This window comes from Schistosoma mansoni, chromosome 2 (assembly GCF_000237925.1).
Source record: "Schistosoma mansoni strain Puerto Rico chromosome 2, complete genome".
Lineage (NCBI taxonomy): Eukaryota > Metazoa > Platyhelminthes > Trematoda > Strigeidida > Schistosomatidae > Schistosoma > Schistosoma mansoni.
This window is the reverse complement of record NC_031496.1, coordinates 26,270,211-26,288,290: the sequence shown is the minus strand read 5'-3', so window position 1 is coordinate 26,288,290 and position 18,080 is coordinate 26,270,211. Positions and strand designations below refer to the sequence as shown.

Below are 18,080 nucleotides of genomic sequence, written 5' to 3'. Positions count from 1 at the left end.
TCAAAGGCAATAAGAGAAGACAGGCTTCAGTTCCAGACTAAGCTTATCGATAAATTCGTCTCCAATCCGAAAAGCTTATTCAGTTACCCAGCTTCTCTTCGACAAGGTAAAACTGGAGTTTCCCAACTGCTAGGTCCTAATGGCCCGACCAATAACGACGGTGATGCCGCCAACCTTTTGGCTGAACAATACTCCCAGACATTCCAACTGACCTACATAAACTATACTGACGAAAGCTTCACCTGCACCTGTACAGGACTTTCCGAAGTGGACCTGAGTGCTGACCTGGTGCTCCGTAAACTGCAGCACCTAAGAAAAGACACTTCTCCTGGTCCGGATATGGTTCATTCCGCTGTATTGAGGGAAGCAGCTTCAATCCTGGCGACACCACTTAGCGTGCTGTTTGCACACTCGCTAAGCAGAGGCAAACTTCCGGAAATTCTGGAAGCTGTGCTCACATCAATTGACTCATGATTTCAACTATTAAAATTACTATAATATCCTCAAAACCCCTTCTGATATAAATATTCTATATGTTGATTAATTTGTCAACTCATCTATTTTTTTAAACGAACATTGTATGAAGTAATATTATCGGGCTACTAAAATGAAAATAATGTGAAGCTCAGTCATCTGAACGCCTATATCATCGTTATATAAGCATTATGATCACTTAAATTGATGAATTCATTTAATCTTCAACTAGTGATAATCATTTCAGGTTGTTTAAAGCAGTCGTCACAGTACCCTCGACCTAGCTTTCGTATTAGTTGACACTCGATTTACCTGCAGATATCAAAGCATAGTCCATACGATATCCAGACTGTTGGCTACATAGCAATCGAATCAAAAAAACTTGATCGATACTACAGACTAGACAAACATGACATTATTCACTAATTAGTAATCAACCAAAGTAAATGGTATTATTATCAAACCCCATTATTGTCATATAAAAAATATATCATCACCTACATTGAAATAACGTGATCAAATGTAATAGTAGTGATTATGTTAGTAAGAGGTTAAATGTTCCCTGTTTGGTACTAAGAATTGGAATTTTTATCCATCTCTATTGGTATATGTAGATCGTAAATAGTATGGTCTCCATATCATCATTTAGTCAAAAAAAAATTTAATATGGGAATATCAACTGGAATGAAGTAATGATTTAACAGATTTAACAGGAAAAAAGTGGACCCAATCACTCCACTATACTCATTTTGTTTCACTTATATCACCTATGGTCTCCAAACACATTGAAAACAATTATTTTATATTGATCATTCACCTATAGATCATCTGTATGTATATAGCAGTATGCATTGATCTTAATAATAAATAGGTAAATTTCCTAATTTCTACTTTTATGTTTCTTTTTCTTACACAACAATAGATTATTATGTAAAAAACGACCACGTGCCAATGGTGATGATGATTACCTATCAACATTCCAAACTGAAACTACCATAAGCAAGAATACTACTACTATAAACAGATTTACGAGTGAAACTCGACGTAATTCCTTCTCTCGACAAGGATCTAAAAGTGAACCTAGGTCACGTAGAAATAATTATCGCAGTTTACGTTATTGCACAGAAAGAAATTAAATCATTTACCGAAAAAAATGATCTTTTAAAAGTGATCACCATTCAGGTCTCTTTTTTATATAATGCTTTCGTGTTTAGTTCATTCTGTCCATTTTTTGCATATCAATAGCCATAGTGGTGTGGTGCAATGTGATTTCAACAAACAGTTTGTGCGTATCATATCGAATAAATTCACCATTTATTTCTGAATGTAATGATGATCTTCATGATTACGGATCCCTATTGTTTTACGCAGATAAATCGATGACATAATTTCTGTGGTAATAAATTTTCACCTTTGTATATTTAATTTGTATGTGTGTATAACTGTTTGTTTTAATTGATATTTCTTGTTCCAAGTGTAAGTCCCTATGTAAGCGGGATGAAAAAATTTTTCTTAAGCTAATAATTTAGATCACGTTTAATTTTAATTCCTTCATGTAAAAGCAAATTGTTTGTGTTGTGTATGCCTACGGGGAATGATTCACTTGTACACTTTTTTGAAAAGAAAAAAAAACAAACATTTCACTCAATTGTTATTAAATATGACTGAAAATTGTTTCAAATAATTTTAGCGATTAAAATACCAACATTTTGCTCGTTTCATTGACCCAAGCTACTTCAGGAAAATAATCAAAACCCTGGAATTATTCAAACCTAAATCACTGAGATTATTTTTATTTTTAATACCTTTTACTTACTCGGTGCTAAATTTATGCAGAACTTTTCTTTCAAATTTTGACGAATGTTCTTATAAATAACTGCCATATAAAGCAGTATAGATTGTCTTTATAAGTAGCACAGTCTCCTACTTTCATACGACTATATCAATGGAATCACAAGTGGGAATTGTAATGACTGATACAAATGAACAAAGCAAAACATATACTTCCTCTCTTAGTACCTTAGTTCGTATAGAAATATTAAAAAACAACACCTAGCATATGTGTAACTGTGACTTGACAGCTTTTTAGGTGATTAGAGGCAGTCAGTAGGAAACCATGAACCCAGGGGTTGTGCTATTTGACACTCTTCAGCAGTGTGTATATCTAATCAGTGGTAACGTCTCAGACTGTGAAACTGGGTGATGCGCGATCGCATTTCTCAGGAAATATCATTTCTGTCAAAATCACTAGTACGTTTTGCTGATGAGTGCCAAACAGCACGAAACGCAGGCCGAGAGAGATTTCCTATCGACTGCATCAAACAACCTAACTACTCAATATAGTTCATGTGAGCCCAGTTCACTTAGACGCATTGCAATTTGAACGATAGAATTCAAGTAGTACAAACAGGATGTGATAAACACCACACTAGCCACTACTGAATCACTGATCATTCAATTGTGATCTAGACTATCAAAATTACAATCCAAAAACCGTTGAGTCACGTGCAGCGATTAATTTAGTAACAGCGTCAACTAACCAATAAGAGTACTCAAATTACAAATATACATGTCAGTGAGCAGCTTAAAAAGTCGGCCTATAGATAAACAATATCTTTTTGTAATAGACACTATTTAAGTATGACGTGTAAACTTCAATCACTCACAAATAATGTAGGACATGAACCAATCAGTCATCATCAATTTAAGGCTTCGTACGAATGTTCATTGGCTCAATTTACCATACTGCTTTACAATGGCGAGATCAAATCAACAAAATTTATACCAGAAGAGATCGATATAATTTAATAGTAATAACAACAAAGACTAAGCATTGAGAATAGTGTTTGAAAAGACGGACTGAAAGTATGTACATGTTGTAACACCTCACTTACGCTTGAGTTTGTACACGTTTGAATGTACTAAGCTTTTGTGGCCCAGTATCTGACTTCGATTTGGACGAACGTATAAATATGCTATGTACATAGATCTTCCATTTAACTTCATATATTACCTAGTCTAACTCCGTATGTGAGGCGATGATAAGAAGCCAAATACGAGTTGCGTTCGATGAATTTATCCAGAGAGACGTTCAGAACAAAAAGCGAAGCGGATAAGGCTAGTAAGCCAACTGGATTTGATCAAGCGTGACTCGATATCTTCTAGTCGGACAAAAATAAGCTAAAGGCGTAAGATGGGTGGAATATGCGATGCCCACGTATGCGCTCATATAAAAACAGTCAAAGTTAATAAGCAAATAATGACAAGATCAAAATATGGCTGAAGAGGAATGAATAAGTCAGTCTGTCCGGAAGCTAGAATAACCTATGTGGGCTTGACATGGTTCTAGTATCTACAATCCCCTTCGATAAACTCATTTAGTAGGTAGTGCCATTTATGTCGGAAACAGTCTATTCATATATTTTTAGCCATTACCCCCATGCTTATATCGTCATGTATGCTTGATTACGTGTTACAGCCTACTCTATATTCCTCAAACTGGCTTAAATGGCTCAATGATTCATTCGCCTACTTATATGTATGTGCTTCTTAAATCTCATTCATTCTCATTTTGTTCGTATTCTCGATGTACTTGTGGTCCAATGAACTGATCGTCGCTCTGTATTGCCTTTTGAAATTTATGAACGGCTAGGAGTTATCTAATAACGGTTATCACCATTACTGATGTACAAATCATGACTGCACGCGCAAACACTTATTCTAACGTCATATCTTACCGCAATAATAAGTTATTTACTTATTAATTGATTCTGTTTTATTTTATTTTTATTACTCACTTGGTGATACATACATAGTTATTTATTCTTGTTCTGCGTTAAAATATTTACGTATTCCTCATCTCCTTTATTTCTATTTCCTTAGTTGCTTCCTTTCCTCCTTCAAAATCTATTCAAAATTCTTGCCAATTACACAGAACCTGATTTATTATTACTACTATTATTATTATTCCCATCATATTATTAATATTTTATTTTCCTTTTCCTCCCTTTCTCAAACACGGCATATGTAATGCTAACATTATTGAAAATTGTGTATTATTGCATTTTTGAAGAAACCTGAAATGGTTTCTTCACAGCACTTATGTACCCATAAGGTGTTTGTGAATAATAATAATAATCTCGAAAGCATTTCAATACTCTCTACTCAAAACGATTTTTTGCATTTTGTTAAGATATTATATTAAAAAATTCATACCCTCTGCCCTATTACCTTAAGCGTGATATCACTCTCACTGACCAGGCTCAAAGAGAAGTATTGTGCTCTGACCAAAACATGAAACCTACCGAATTCTCTTAGTTGCTTTGAACTTACAACCTGAATAGTAGAAAAAGCTTGACGTTTCTTTTAGTTTAGTACTTACTGAGGGAGACACTGTGTTACCCTTGCCACTAATAACTGGTGTTTTAGTCCTTTACACTCAAATGGAACAAAACAAGGATTTTTTGTTACCGTACTTAGGGATGTTATCCTCTTATCACAGATCGTAGCCTAATCAACAACAAAATAACCACTGTTTTCACGGTCGAAAACTTTTGTTAGGATTTACTTAACAACTTCATGGACTAACGCTAAGTCTTCAGTTTGGCTGTCCCTGAGTTCCTGTCATCTTACTCCTTCGTCAGCAAACACCACATGTAGGCGGTCTCTGAGTGTATGTAATATGTATTCTAACTACCTTACTTGAGGAGGATTCACAATCTTATCAGCTGATTTACTACCTTTCCCTAGTACGCTGCGTCTAATTATCTGGAGGTCCCAACATACACAGGCAGTGCTTCAAAGACATTTTTGATCAAGTATTAATAACTTACAGATGTTCTCTATTTCTAAAGACTACTTCTCACAGTCATAAGGCAAAACAGAGCAAAATGCTGAACTGTATAGTCGTCCCTTGGCTAGTAGACAGATAGCTCTCCTTCACTGCAGGTGGTGAAAGATACAAAGCCACATCAAAATTTCTAGATCAGTGTCGAGACATTCTTTCAGGCCCACTAGGAATTATGAAACTGCCAAGATAGAGTGGTCAACCCTTTCTGCTACTTCACTCCTCATCATTGGTCTAGTTGTTGAAAGAAACAAGGCTTCAGGGAACATTTTTCATTTAGAGAGAGAAGCCTATTCCGAACTTCCGTACATTGTTGATTGAAATGAAATGCATTTTTGCAGTCTTCATTGAATAGAACTGTGACACTTTCGTATTCTAAGTCCACAAATTTGTCTCCCAGAACAATCCCTGAAGTTAGAATTGTTGCCATAAGTATACATATGGCGACGCTTGATAGAAATGGGGGGAGTTGGTAGCCCTGACGAACACTACTTGAGGTTGACAATGCTAATAGCAACTCCCCATAAGTTGTGACTCAAGTAGAGACCTTTCACAAGTTTTATGTGCCTCCTCAGTCCACCTTTTTATTACAAATTTTGCAACAAGACATTTCAGCCGACATAATCAAATGGTACCTTCAGATCGACAAACACTACTATTTTTGGATTGCAATCCAAAAAAATTGCAATTTTCTCCCCATCCAAATGTAAATTGTTACTCCAGGACTGGTCTGCGTCAACACCCGAACTAAGGATAGGGAGTGAAGTAGTCGAACGCGTCGACAACTTCACTTATCTTGGAAGTCTGATCAGCCCTAATGGGTTGGTGTCTGACGAAATCTCTGCACGGATTCAAAAAGCTCGTTTGGCTTTTGCCAACTTACGTCACCTATGGCGTAGACGAGATATCCGTCTATCAATTAAGGGACGAGTATACTGCGCAGCAGTTCGCTCTGTTCTACTTTACGGCTGTGAAACATGGCCATTAAGAGTAGAAGATACTCGTAGGTTACTAGTATTTGACCACAGATGCCTTAGAAATATTGCTCGCATCTGCTGGGATAACCGGGTAAGTAATAGTGAGGTTAGACGCAGGGTATTAGGTAACGATGGTAAATCAGTTGATGAGGTGATGAATCTTCATCGACTGAGATGGTTGGGCCATGTGTTACGTATGCCTGAACACCGATTACCACGACGCGCTATGATGACTAGTATTGGGGACGGTTGGAAGAGAGTTAGGGGCGGCCAAACCAAAACATGGCATCAGTGCTTGAAGTCACTAACTTCTAGTCTGAGCCATGTTGGCAGATGCAGACTACCTGGTTGGGGTCCGCGTGACTATCGTAACCAATGGTTGGAGACTCTGTGTGACATGGCTCAGAATCGATCACAATGGCGTAGGTGTATACACTCTTTATCTTCCCTTAAACCTTGAGATTAAAATTGCTTCATATCTCTCTTCCTTCCTATACTATATCCTTATATACAACCTATAATTTATATACTACTACCAACACTAAATTAACTACTATTAGTCCGGTGTTGATCTTGTTGTGCTAACGAGGTATGGCAACTTGGACCGATGCATATATGTGCCTGGTCCTACGTTGTAGCTGACTGACTGACTGACTTTGGATTGCAATAAGTGTCACTATCCCAAAACCTGATAGAGGGTGTACATTTGATTGATAAGTCTGTCTCAAAATGACCTAGTTCCTCCAAGCTCGTTCACAAGCCTTACTTAAGCATTGAATAATTAATAAAGACACTATACTGTTCAAACTGATCTCTCTTCACCTATCAAAAGAGGGTTCTGTTACTTCCTATAAAATCAGACGATGGGTGGTCGGAACAAGAAAAGTGAAATTACTCCCAGGCCAGCTAAAAGTGGACCACTATTATCAAGGATTTCCGGAGTAAACCCATCTGGTCTCTGCTCTTCCTGGCTTCACCCTCAAGTGCCTTGGTACGGCCGAGAGTGGAGAGAGTCCGCTCTCCCTCTCCAAATGCTCTCACATGGTCACGTGAATATAGCCTCTGCCAGGGAAGTCCTACTCACTGCCTTCTCACACCAGGGGTGTTGTTTACGAAATTGAGAGGACGAAAAGCGAATGTCCGGCGCTTTAACCGGGTTGGTGGACACGGAGAGTCCACCTAGGGGGGGAGTTGAAAAACCCTGATTCCAATCCAATGGTGCACATGGCTTCCAGTATCCTAAGGGAACAAATGGAGTATGAATCAATCGTTAGTCACCGGCAAACATGGTACTGCATTTCCTCACGATGCTCCACTGCCTTGTGGATCAGACGTTTAGGTCAAAGGTCGAGGTGTGGCCCTCTCAGAAAACCACGTGCTTCAGTTTGGGCACCTGGGCAGTACCACAACCCTCACACAAATCAAATGAGATTTGTGCGGCGCATATGTATCTGGCGCTTCCTTGTACTAATAATTATATGTTTAAATAAATAAAACAATAATAGGCTATATTTTGACTCACAAAGACGTTGATACATCTACTGAAGTCATCCTACTTTCACTATCCAACGGCAACCTTTACAATCACATATATTTTGGACTTGTTATAGAGTTTAAAATCACATCAAGGTTCGATCAAATGTATGGCGTGAAAATGAGTTATTATGGCTTGATGCTAAGTTCGTAAACTCTCCGGCTGATACCTACACTTATTCCGGTTAAAAGAAGAATAATTTGGAAGATATGGTGTTGCGGCTTCCCCAAACTGTTATCCACTTTACTTGGACGTTTCAAATACGATCCGTGTACAATAAAACAATCTAAAACCTCGAATGAGGCAAAGTACGAAATGGACTGTCTACTTTCACTAGTTATGGACGGTATTAAACCGAAACTTACGTAACTTAGGGTTCTTAGGATTTTATATGGACCAGGAAAAACTATCTGTAATGCATTTTTTAAAAATGTTTTTTCAGGTTCAAACGGAAATCCTATACGAAATATACTAGTTGAAATAGCATTAGTATTCTTCAATAAAGTTACACTCTTAGGACTGATAATGGGAATGAAGGTTTCAGAATATTAGGATTTTAAATACCCTTCGGAATACACAGCAAGCTCGTTGGACATTGACAACTCATGCACTGATGAAGAATCTTATTCATTAAGGTGTAGTTTATGAACTATTTGCAGCATATGAGAAAATCAGCACGAATACCCGGACCAAATACACCATGCTTGAAGACATTCTAAGTTGATGTATATGTATCAGAACAACAGTTGTTCTCAACAAGATTAAGTTAATTGGTTACTTATAAATGAGTAAAATAATAAGGGAATTGAAAGACAAAAATGGGAAATCAGTCTGTTTTCTTGCTGCTTTTAGTTTCTTCATGATACCAGTCAACAGGATTTTTATGGTAACATGGCCACGGTGGTAGTGCAACAAAGGCTGCGAATAGACAGCCAAACAATAGTATTAAGACGCTGTCAGACAACTGTTGTTTGTAATATCCAACTGTAAGTGCAATAATCTACAGACAATTACGTATAAAGATGAAATTAGAAAACCTGACCAGGAATCCAATAACCAATAGGTTCATACATCGCTCAGCGTTTTTCTGACCCACAAAGTCCTTTGAAAATATTCATAAGGAATTAAACACTACCATATAAATATTGTGTTTTTCTGCCCATACTCTTACGTCCCGCATAGATATCATGACGTCGAATAGTAACGCAATATTTCAACCTGCGACAAAGTAGAGAAACACTAGAACTGGATGAAATAAAAGAAACATTCACTTAACGAGCTTCATTGTCTCGTAACAGGGCATCGTCAATGTCTTCAAGTGGAAACCTATGCATATTTAACGTCAAAAAGAAAAAAATAATGATATACCGTTTTTAGTCCTTAAAAATATGTCAAGTTTCCTTTTGAAGCACCCCTAAGAAGTCTGTTGGACCAGCTCAGCCATTAGCAAATTCCAGAATTTGACTACTCGGAAAAAGTAATAGGTGTGCTTAGTCTGTTCTTCTATGTTGTGTCTCTAATTCTCGGGGTGTTACCTTTGAGGTTTGTATGGGGACTGAGCTTAAGTAGGTATGTAAGAGGATGCCTACGAGTGTTTAGGACGCCATTAGGTCACTTCTGAGACGCCTATATCCCACCAGGACATTCCATAGCCCAAGAAAAAGTGAAGTTCACCCTGACATTCAAAAGTCGGTATGAAGTAAGCCAGTCAGTTAGTTGTGACTTTATACCTGATTGTATGAGCTTATTGATATGACATATGATTGACCCTATCAAACGCTTTTGAGAAATCAGTTTTTAAGTGTTTTAGGAGAGGTGCTACCGGATAGTAGCTTAAAGATTCGCTGCGTCGACCTACTCTGAAGGTTGGTGTGGTGTGAGCCATCTTCAGGTTTTTCAGAACTGTCTCAGTTTGCCGAATGTGAGAACATCACACTAAGCGGTTTTGTTAAGGGTGAAGCCGCTTCCCTCATTATAATAGGGCGAGTCATATCCGCGCTAGGAGAAGTGTCCTTGTTTATACTCTGCAGTTCCTGAAACACCAAGTGGGCGCCTAGGTTCCCTTCTGAAAATTCTGTTGGGTTGTGAGTGAAGCTCATGGCTCTGCAATGAGTATGAGATGGCCGAAATGTCTGAAAACACCATTCTCTTAGAAGGTTAACAGCATCATCGTCGTTGTTGGTTGGGCCATTAGGGCCTAACAGTTGACTTGTTTATCAAAAGCTGTATGACAAAATAGGCTTTTCGAATTCGATTGCCAATCCTCGCTTTCACATCTGCATCAGATCCTTCTTGTTCATCAATAATGCTTCCCAGGTACGTGGAAGTTTCCACATCTTCCAGAGTTTCGCCATCAAGTGTGATTGGGTTGATGTTCTCTGTGTTGCATTTGAGAATCTTGCTTTTTCCTTTGTGAATGTGGAGGCCTATCGATGCGGAGGCTGCTGCTACATTTGCTGTGTTCATCTGCATTTGTTCGTGTGTATAGGATAGGAAGGCTAGGTCATCTGTAAATTCCAAATCGTCTGACTGATTCTGAGATGTCCATTGTAGTCCTGCGTCTTTCAGATGTGGATGCCTCCATAATCCAGACAATCACCAGAAGAAAGAGGAAGGGGGAGAGTAGACAGCCTTGTCTGACTTCGGGCCCTACTGGAAATACATTTGTCAGCTGTCCTCCATTCGTCCGTCGTATGAATTCCGGATAATGTTGACGATCTTCTGAGGAACTCCATAGTGTCGAAGAAGTTTCCATAATGTTCTCATTTCCATACTGTCAAACGCCTCAAAGTCAATGAAGTTGATGTATAGTGACGAATTCCACTCAATTGATTGTTCCACGATGATCTGTAGTGTCGCAATTTGGTCTGTGCACGACTGATCCTCACGGAATCCAGCCCGTTGATCGCGAAGTCGGACGTCTACTGCATCCGGTACAGCAACACTCTATTGAAAACGTTTCCTGGTACTGACAGCAAACTGATGCCTCTGTAATTCTCACATTTGAACAGATCTCCTTTCTTTCGAATCTTGATAAGGTATCCTTCTTTCCAGTTTGTCAGTGGCACTTGTTCTTCCTCCAAAATCTTTCTCAATAGAAGGTGAAGAATGGTTTCACTTACTTCAATGTCTGAGTTCGGTGCTTCAGCTGGTATACTGTCAGGTCTTGCCGCTTTCCCACTCTTGATCCTGATGATCTTCCCTGTTTAACTTCCACTGACGCCGGCTATCATTTTTGTCTTACAAACTGAGGAAAAAGTCAGAGTTGTCTTTAGGGTCCGTGATAATGAGAGAATCATTGAAAACCGTGATCGTTCTCCCAGATTTTCGGCTACGCAGGGGTCGGAATCCTTTTTGTTTGGCATTTGTACTACGATCCTGATTCCCGTACATTTTGGTGACTGTTCGTTAAATCTTTGAGGTATATTGAACTGCTAATTTTGTTAAGGGACCTGAACTGTTCAGCATCTTTAACAGTGACTTTTGACCAATTTTAACTCTGTTGAGGAGGGTCCATTTTTCTGCAGTAGACGTTTTTGGGGACTCTGGGGTTCGGGTGGTTAGTACAAGCTTGCCAAGAGAGTCTGACACCGCATATTTTATGGAGGTGTCAAGTTTCGGCATATCCTGACCAGTGTTGGTACGTGTTCCATCGATTCTAATGTTGTCAAAGACCCTCTTCTCTACTTTACTGATTATCCTTGTTTATTTATCCGTTTCAGGAATTCCTTTTTTCAGAGTTCCTGACAACTTAATCCACAAACCTGTCAGGAAAATTGTGATGTTGCTCAGTAAATCCTTAACATTCCTATCACTTGTGCCACATAAATACCTGCGACCTAACTTAATAAGTCTGTCGTAAGCGGTTACTTGGAGATCTTCACATGATTCTCGAAACCAGCATTTGCATTTGTCACACTGTGTGCCACAAGTGACAAAAACATGCTATTTAAGCCGCTTTCATGTGGTATTGATGACCTTGGTAAATTAAAAGTTGTTAAGTAAATCCTAACAAAAGTTTTCGACCGTGAAAACAGTGGTTATTTTGTTGTTGATTAGGCTACGATCTGTGATAAGAGGATAACATCCCTAAGTACGGTAACAAAAAATCCTTGTTTTGTTCCATTTGAGTGTAAAGGACTAAAACACCAGTTATTAGTGGCAAGGGTAACACAGTGTCTCCCTCAGTAAGTACTAAACTAAAAGAAACGTCAAGCTTTTTCTACTATTCAGGTTGTAAGTTCAAAGCAACTAAGAGAATTCGGTAGGTTTCATGTTTTGGTCAGAGCACAATACTTCTCTTTGAGCCTGGTCAGTGAGAGTGATATCACGCTTAAGGTAATAGGGCAGAGGGTATGAATTTTTTAATATAATATCTTAACAAAATGCAAAAAATCGTTTTGAGTAGAGAGTATTGAAATGCTTTCGAGATTATTATTATTATTCACAAACACCTTATGGGTACATAAGTGCTGTGAAGAAACCATTTCAGGTTTCTTCAAAAATGCAATAATACACAATTTTCAATAATGTTAGCATTACATATGCCGTGTTTGAGAAAGGGAGGAAAAGGAAAATAAAATATTGATAATATGATGGGAATAATAATAATAGTAGTAATAATAAATCAGGTTCTGTGTAATTGGCAAGAATTTTGAATAGATTTTGAAGGAGGAAAGGAAGCAACTAAGGAAATAGAAATAAAGGAGATGAGGAATACGTAAATATTTTAACGCAGAACAAGAATAAATAACTATGTATGTATCACCAAGTGAGTAATAAAAATAAAATAAAACAGAATCAATTAATAAGTAAATAACTTATTATTGCGGTAAGATATGACGTTAGAATAAGTGTTTGCGCGTGCAGTCATGATTTGTACATCAGTAATGGTGATAACCGTTATTAGATAACTCCTAGCCGTTCATAAATTTCAAAAGGCAATACAGAGCGACGATCAGTTCATTGGACCACAAGTACATCGAGAATACGAACAAAATGAGAATGAATGAGATTTAAGAAGCACATACATATAAGTAGGCGAATGAATCATTGAGCCATTTAAGCCAGTTTGAGGAATATAGAGTAGGCTGTAACACGTAATCAAGCATACATGACGATATAAGCATGGGGGTAATGGCTAAAAATATATGAATAGACTGTTACCGATATAAATTACACTGTCTATTGAATGAGTTATTCAGGGTGCCTACGACATTTTGTGGTGTACAAACTCAGGCATCGATAAGGGTGCTGAACGTTTGGAGACCACGTTCGCACAAGTTCTAGAGGGAAACCATAGAACGGTACGGTTTTTGTTTTCGGCGTCACTGTAAGTCGACTTACAGAATATTACGTAGATTGAAAGCCGAGATTCTTCGACAGTCATGAGGTTGATGTCCTTTCTAACAACCAGAGCAACACTCTTTATACGTCCGGACAATGTGGGGGAACTGGAACACCAGTCAAATAGCAACGGAAGTGAGGGGATAGAAAGTGGGAGTATATGGAGTCAGCGAAACACATTGCAACGAAGCTGGACAACAAAGAATAGATACGTGAGAGATGCTACTTTACTCCTGTCACGAAGAGGAGAATGCTGCACGCACTCAGGGATTTGCTCTAATGCTGCCCAGAGAAGCACGAAGTGTACTTGTAGGATGGGAATCTCATAGATCCTGAATCATCGAAGCATCATTGGAAACAAAGAAGAAGGGGATCACGATGAATGCTATCGACTGTCGTTATGCACCCACCAACAATAGCAACGACGACATTAAAGATCAGTCGTATGAGAGGCTGCAATCAATCATAACGAAGTGCCTAAGAATTGACCTCACCATTCTGATGAGAGGTTTAAACGCCAAAGTCGGAGTGAACAACACCAGATATGCAGATGAAATGGGACGACATAAACTGAGAGAAAGGAAAATGGAAAGAGATTTTCAAATCTTTATGCGTTCAAAAAATTGGTCCTGGACGGCACAATATTTCCACGCAAACGCACACATAAAGCTACATAGATCTCGCCGGATCACACCACAGAGAACCAGATAGATCATATTTGAGTCAACAACTAATTCCAGAGGACAATGGAAGATGTAAGAACCAGGAGAGGAGCTGCTACAGCTTCAGATCATCACATGGTTGTGGTAAAGATGAAACTGGAACTAAAGAAGCACTAGACAACTGGACGAACGGAATTAAGAAAAATCAATACAACCTTCCTTCGAATTCAAGATATCTCTAAACAACAGCTTCCACGTTTTACCACATCCACTGAAAGAAGAAACTATGATGGAGGACAACTGGAATGGGATCAAAGAAGCATTAACTTCAACATGTCAGGAGGTTATGGGTCACAAGAAGCATCATAATAAGGAGTGGATTTCTATGGGAACCCTGGACAAGATTGAAGAAAGGAAGGACAAGAAGACAGCAATTAACAACAGTCGAACAAGAGCAGAGAAAGTCAAGACACAAGCTGAATATACAGAAGCAAAGAAGCAACTGAAGCAGAGCATTAAAGCCGACACGTATAAATACATGGAAGAACTAGCAACGACGGCGGAAAAAGCTGCAAGAGAAGGGAATATGAAACAACTATATGATACAACGAAGAAACAAGCAGGGAGATATAGCAAACCGGAGAGAATCATTAAGAACAAAGAAGGCAAGACAATCACGGAGATTCAAGAACAGAGGAGATGTGTGGAACACTCAGAGGAACTACTGAATAGACCAGCCTCATTGAATCCACCGGACATCGAAGAAGCACACACAGGCGTTCCTATAGATGTTACTCCACCAAGTTGTCCATCGGACAAATCAAGAATGGGAAAACAGAAGGACCTGACAATACACCAGCTGAAGCACTGAGGTCACATATAGAGGCAAGTGTGAACATGCTCCACATTCTATTGAGGAAGATTTGGTAGGAAGAACAAGTGCCACTGACAAACTGGAAAGAAGGATACCTTATCAAGATTCGAAAGAAAGGAGATCTGTTCAAATGTGAGAATTACAGAGGCATCAGTTTGCTGTCAGTACCAGGAAACGTTTTCAATAGAGTGTTGCTGTACCGGATGCAGTAGACGTCCGACTTCGCGATCAACAGGCTGGATTCCGTACAAGTATTCATAAACAGTTCTCTGAGCAAGATACTCAACACCCATTGGCCGTATACTACCAGCAACAGCCTTGTGTGAGAGGGGACAAACCAGCTTTCAGATGAAGACGAAATCAGGGAAAGACGAAGGAAGTTGATAGGGCATACACTATAGAAATCACCAAACTCAATCACGAGGCAAGCCTATAGTGGCATTGGGCCCGAACCACACGACTTTTGAAGCCGAGCATACAGTTACTGAAACGACCTTAATCCAACCATTGACACGAAGAGCAGGTTAATTATGAAGAACTCGGGAACATTGTCTGAATTTATTGGATGGCATGGCTCAACCTTTCAGGCGTGGTCATTCTTGTGTAACTTATCTTTTTTATCCATATTAAATATATTGTTCTATCTCCAGCCTAAGTGTGTTCATTATCATATGTTTGTGATGATTACGATTTGATGAGTCAATGTAGACAATAATGTGACTTCCACGTTAAGATCTTATAGATGAGGCAGTCACATCATGACAAATCTGTAAGTGGATAGGACACACATTGAAGAAATCACCCAACTGCATCACAAGACAAGCCCTCACATAGAATCCCGGAGGTCAAAGAAAAAGAGAAAGACCAAAGAACACATTATGCCGAGAAATGGTGACAAGAATGATGAGAGAATGAACAACAATTGGATAGAACTGGAAAGGAAGGCTAAGGACAGAGTGGGTTGGCGAATGCTGGTCGGCGGCCTAAGCTCCATCTGGAGTAACAGGCGTAAGTAAGTTAATATTGTGCCTGCTAATCTATATTATTTCAAATTAAATTTGTTTAATTCGGCTGCTTATCTACTCATTTTGAAGAAATGCCTTACTTTCAGTCATGAAATGCCAAAAATTCCAATTTCTACACACTGGGCTATTCCTCAAAGATTATTTTATTGACAAAATGTCAACGTTGAAAAGTTATAGAGACTCATATTTGAATAAGCTTTTCATAGGTCGACAAAGGTTCGGAATTTGCTATCATCTAAGACCTCCCGACGCTATGGGTGTTTTGGAGATATCTAGCACACATAATAACATCTGTCTTGAGCAACAAATGGCTCAAATTAACGGCTACACTGGCTGGGAACAGTCATCCCGTTTTATTGTTGCATTACCTCTGGAATGAAAGGTGTTTCGAACAAATGCCCATATAGACGTCCAAGAACACCCGTATACACTTTAGAGAGGAAAGAGAGGAGTCAGCACATTGATATTAACGTCAGGTGGTTGAAGCTTTTGCTTAGCTACCTGGGCTTATGTGACAATAGTTCTGGACTACTGTGGAATCTGCACACTTTTGAAAAAGACTGGGATCGCGAGACCTTAATAAATCGTCTCTGTCATCTTCAAAGACATTTTTGCCATAACTCCAGCTCAGTATCCTAGAGTTGTTTATCTGTGTGTAAAACCGATTTTGGTATTTACATGTGCGAATATGGAAAAAATCACTCAATGTTTATTCTAATGAGTAGTCTCTTATAGTTCTGCATCTTTTATTGTTATTTGCACCTTCGTATATCTGTTTTCCTTTTGGGTTCGATTGTAATTATCACTGCCATATTGGTTAAAAATTCTGAATCCTAAATAACTTCTTGATAATGTAGGGTTTGTAGTAACCGTTTTATCCTCGTTTTATTTAACGTTTCTTGATGAGACTTACCACGCTTGACTGCTTTACTTTGGTTGATGTTCTGTGAACTGATTGTTCTTCTTTCAAGGGGCCGGTTTTGAAGCATGCTTTCATTTGTTTATGGACATTTCGTATTAATAACCATTAATCGCTCATCTTTGGAACGAAGGGAGTTAGTATACCTTTTTCATTTTGTAAGGTCTTATCCCTTGACTGATAGTGATATTTTTCCCATTTTAATAGTTGTGTTTCATTACGTTTATATACTTTTGGGAAAAGCATCCTTAACTACCCTTATTATATCTCTTTTGTTCTGTTTTGAACGCCTGTTATGCTATAATAAGGAAGATATTGGCTATTATCGTCTTTTGAATTGATGGACTTGAAAGTAACTTTCATACAATTAAAACTGTGCAGATACTCTGAAGCAATCCAGAATTTGAATAATCAAAAGCGGTTGATTAATCAGATCGCTCTGATAATAACCAGTCCATTTTAAGTGAGTCAGTGATAATAACTACAGGTACTTTTCCTCCGTCATTTCAATCCGGTAGAGTTTTTGTGTTCAGGCTTTTGAAGCATTAGTACAATGATCATACTTCTTTGACATTAACTTCAATGCGAATGGCAAGAAACTGTTTGCCAATTACATTTCTCTAGCAAGTTAAGTGTTTGCTTCGAATCAAGCTTCCACTTGTACCCAGGAGACCTAGAACGCTACATTAGCGAAGAATTATAACACTAGACCGAATGTATGGAAAGCATATACTTGAAAAATAATACAGGCGGAGAATTCAGTGGAGTGATTTGTGAAATTCAAAGTTCCGAGGTATCGTGGGGTTTGAAATATTATCTGACTAGTTTCCATGCAAAATGAGCTGCACGAAGTACCCAAATATTACCTTGTAAAAAAGGAAGACCAACCCCATTTTGCTGGGGGTGTATCCAGCAACACTAATTAGGTTATCATCTGTGTCAAAGACATAGAGCCATTGGAATTTTGAGAACTCCCCGTTTAAGCTCTCTTCGTCCAGTGAGATTGTGAGGAACCTAAGATATCTAAACTTAACGGACTGTCTGTATGTAAGCACTTGGATTTTTAAGAAGCTCAAATGTATGGGACAAAACACAGGTTTTCCGGGTTAAAAACCAATGGCTGAAACTCTTAGTTTCATCGCGTTGTTACAGAACATTCATTAGACGCATTCAGGAGAGATGTGTCAAATAAGTACTAAAACAGTCCTTTTAGTCTTCTATCCAAAACTACTATTAAACACCATATGCTTTCAGGGTATAATTTTAGAACCTGCTTATAAGGATCCTAACTACACGTAAAGAGATACCCTAAATAAAATGTATTTTCGATTTCATTCTTCGCAAAATCCTTTTCAATGATCATTTGGTGATTTAAAAGAACCTGGCGGTACTGTCAACATAGTTTCGATTTTCTCGTGAGACA

At 38.5% G+C, this 18,080-nt stretch overlaps 2 protein-coding genes across 2 annotated transcripts in view; one reads left to right on the top strand and one right to left on the bottom strand.

The window, feature by feature from the left end:
- The window catches only part of Smp_124730 (choline-phosphate cytidylyltransferase), a gene marked incomplete at both ends in the record, with an annotated part of 23,110 nt that extends 21,500 nt beyond the window's left edge, over positions 1-1,610 (top strand). The window contains one exon of the mRNA XM_018796227.1: positions 1,397-1,610. Coding sequence (XP_018650461.1) covers positions 1,397-1,610 — 214 coding nt within the window. The remainder of the gene's footprint in view (positions 1-1,396) is intronic.
- Positions 1,611-8,582: 6,972 nt separating this feature from the next.
- On the bottom strand, positions 8,583-8,981 carry Smp_004820 (hypothetical protein). The gene is made up of 3 exons (XM_018796226.1): positions 8,967-8,981; positions 8,874-8,933; positions 8,583-8,831 (listed from the first exon to the last, which is right to left on the bottom strand). Exons 1-3 carry the CDS (start codon positions 8,967-8,969, stop codon positions 8,658-8,660), a joined length of 237 nt encoding a protein of 78 aa, XP_018650460.1. The 5' UTR covers positions 8,970-8,981; the 3' UTR covers positions 8,583-8,657.
- Between the last annotated feature and the right edge of the window lie 9,099 nt (positions 8,982-18,080).